Source organism: Micropterus dolomieu, unplaced genomic scaffold (assembly GCF_021292245.1).
Source record: "Micropterus dolomieu isolate WLL.071019.BEF.003 ecotype Adirondacks unplaced genomic scaffold, ASM2129224v1 contig_1097, whole genome shotgun sequence".
In the NCBI taxonomy this organism is placed as follows: Eukaryota; Metazoa; Chordata; class Actinopteri; order Centrarchiformes; family Centrarchidae; genus Micropterus; species Micropterus dolomieu.
The window spans coordinates 1-2,987 of NW_025730087.1; the positions used below are offsets into that span (position 1 = coordinate 1).

The window sequence follows — 2,987 nt, forward strand, 5'->3', positions numbered from 1 at the left end:
CCACTTTAGTGACCAGATAGCCCACATCTGCTGAACGAGGCACCATTTCAGCCACCAGAGAGCCACCAGTCTGGACTGGGTACAGAACCTGAGGGGGGTTGTCGTTCTGGTCCTGGATCATTATTTTCACAGTCACGTTGCTACTGAGTGGAGGGGAGCCTCCATCCTGCGCTTTGACGCGGAACTGGAAGTCTTTGATCTGCTCGTAGTCAAAAGAGCGCACTGCATGGATGACTCCACTATCAGCACTAACGGACACATATGAGGAGACTGACACTCCGTTAACAGAGGAGTCCTCCAGTATGTAAGAAACACGCGCATTCTGGTTCCAGTCAGCGTCTCTGGCTTTCACTGTGAATATAGAGAGGCCTGGTGTGTTGTTTTCTACAATGTAGGCCTCATATGAGCTCCTCTCAAAAACAGGCGCGTTGTCATTCACATCAGAGATCTGTAAGGTGAGAGTGACGCTGCTGGAGAGGGAGGGCACTCCCTCATCAGAGCAGGTCACTGTTATATTATAGTGAGAAACGACCTCCCTGTCTAAAGCGACCTCTGTAACTAAAGTATAAAATCCATTTAATGTAGTTTGTATTTTGAAGGGAATGTTACCGTCTATATTACACTCTTCCTTTCCATTATTCTCCGAATCTGGATCATTTACACTTAACATAGCTATAACAGTGTTTGGAGGTGAGTCCTCTAATATGGATTCTGATTTAGAAACAACGTTTATTTGAGGGCTATTGTCATTTATATCGATAACGTCAACAATTACTTTAGTTGAATCAGAGAGTCCCCCGCTGTCTACAACCTCAATATCCATTTGAAATGTTTTCGCCTTTTCATAATCGATTTCACCGATTAGGATAATGTCACCAGTTTTCAAATCAATCTTAAACAGTTCAGATAAAACACGCTGACTACTAGATATATGATATGACAATTCTCCGTGCGAGCCGATGTCTTTATCAGATGCACTTACAGTGGTTAACCTGGTGCCTTTGGGAGAATTTTCTAGTATTTTTGCTCTGTATAGCGGTTTAGCGAATGTAGGTGCGTTGTCATTCGCATCTAATACACTGACAAATATCTGCATTGTCCCTGACATCTGCGGCTCTCCTCCATCCACAGCAGTTAATACCAGTGAGATATATTCCTGCTTCTCTCGGTCTAGAGGCTTCTGTAGAACCATCTCTACCTTTTTACTTACATCTGCCTGGTTTTCTAGTTTTAATACAAAGTTATCAGTAGGAGTAAGCGAGTATTTTTGTAAGCCATTCATCCCAATATCTGAATCAATAGCTTTCTCTAATATGAATTTCGATCCAATCACAGCGGACTCGCTAATTTCAAAGCGTTTCTCTGCATTAGTAAAAATGGGGGTATTGTCGTTTATGTCGGTGATCTCCACTGTTACACGAAACAGTTCCATTGGATTTTCCAGAATTAACTGGAAATGTAAAGCACAAGGCGTCGTCTCTCCACATAAAGCCTCTCTGTCGATCTTCTCCTGGATAAGGAGGACTCCCTTTTCTTTATTCAGCCCGATGTATTCTACACTGCCTCCCGTATAGACACGAGCTTTGCCGGATTTCAGTCTTTTAAGACCCAAACCTAAATCATGCGCTATGTTACCAACTACAGAGCCTTTCGCCATTTCTTCGGGAATGGAATAGCTGACCTGCCCGAGCACGTAGCTGAGACATAGAGCCGAGAGAAACAACAGTACTTGCCGTCTCATTGTTCTGGTCGAAGTCGCTTCCTGCACCATAAAAACAAAAGCATTCCCAGTGCAGTCAATTCGAAGGTAGACAACAAAAAACTCGTCAGCAATCCAACATAGGAAGCAAAACAATATATCCAGTAATGCGATTCCTCGCAGTGCTTCTTATGAGCGCAGGCTGTGTATACTCTCTTTCTCTGATTATGTCCAACGTATCGACACACAGGGGCAGGACACAGACAGAAAAAAAAATATCATCTAGTTTATCGCAACAGGCTTGCCAACAGCGACCCTTTGAGTTAAAAATACACATTACAACAAATACCTAATATTAAAAAGAAGTACTTTAGTGCAAAACAACACTGGTTATCAAACGGAACTAAAACCATAAAGAATTTGCCCAATCATTTAGTTTAGTGACATTTTCCAAAATACACACTTGAAATATAGTGCACATATTTGAATGTTATGATTACTAAAGCTGTGTTTGTGAATTATAATATATGAATAGAAGGAATGATGATAATATGACAAATAAAAACACAACTTATCGGGACATTTACTGTCGTTACCAGTGTCGCTGTTCATGATGCTGAACGTTGTAACCTTACCTAAACTTCTCTATATGGTCTTTGTCGGACTGCTGCTGGAATCAACTGCTTTATGAAATTAATACACCAGAACCATGGACTTTGACTTGCATACAAAATAAACATTGTGATTGTTACATTCGTCTAACCTCAAGAGGAGAGTCTGGTTCATCCAGGACGCTCTTTTCACTCTGTATCCGCTGCATCGTCCCTGTAGAACTGGGGTCCATTATCAGCACGTTCTGACTACCAGCTCTGCCGAACTTACAGTCACTCTTTCTGGAGTCAGTCGTCCTGCACACCTCGTAGTTGTACACGTGCTGGAGAGTCCCTGTCCCCAAAGTGTCTGAGTAACGTGGTGGATAATACGGAATCACAGGGAGATTGGAGTGATACAGGACGCGAGACTGTCTCCATCTGTAGATTTTCACTGATATAATAACCACTAAACACGTGATGAAGAGGAAGGAAACTACAGCCAAAGCCAGCACTAAGTAAAAAGTCAGGTTGTCATTGTACTCCTTGTCGTGTGTAAAGTCAGTGAACTCCGACAGCACTTCAGGGAAGCTGTCCGCCACCGCCACGTTAACAATGACTGTAGCTGAACGAGAGGGCTGCCCGTTGTCCTCCACTATAACAGTCAGTCTTTGTTTCACAGCATCTTTATCAGTCAC

General features: G+C 42.7%; 1 protein-coding gene across 1 annotated transcript; it reads right to left on the reverse strand.

Moving 5' to 3' along the window:
- Positions 1-7: 7 nt before the first annotated feature.
- LOC123964193 (protocadherin gamma-A1-like) lies at positions 8-1,823 on the reverse strand (the record flags this gene model as incomplete). Its single annotated transcript, XM_046041291.1, has 1 exon — positions 8-1,823. A coding segment is annotated over exon 1 (1,764 nt), but the record flags the coding sequence as incomplete, so codon positions are not given.
- Positions 1,824-2,987: the final 1,164 nt, after the last annotated feature.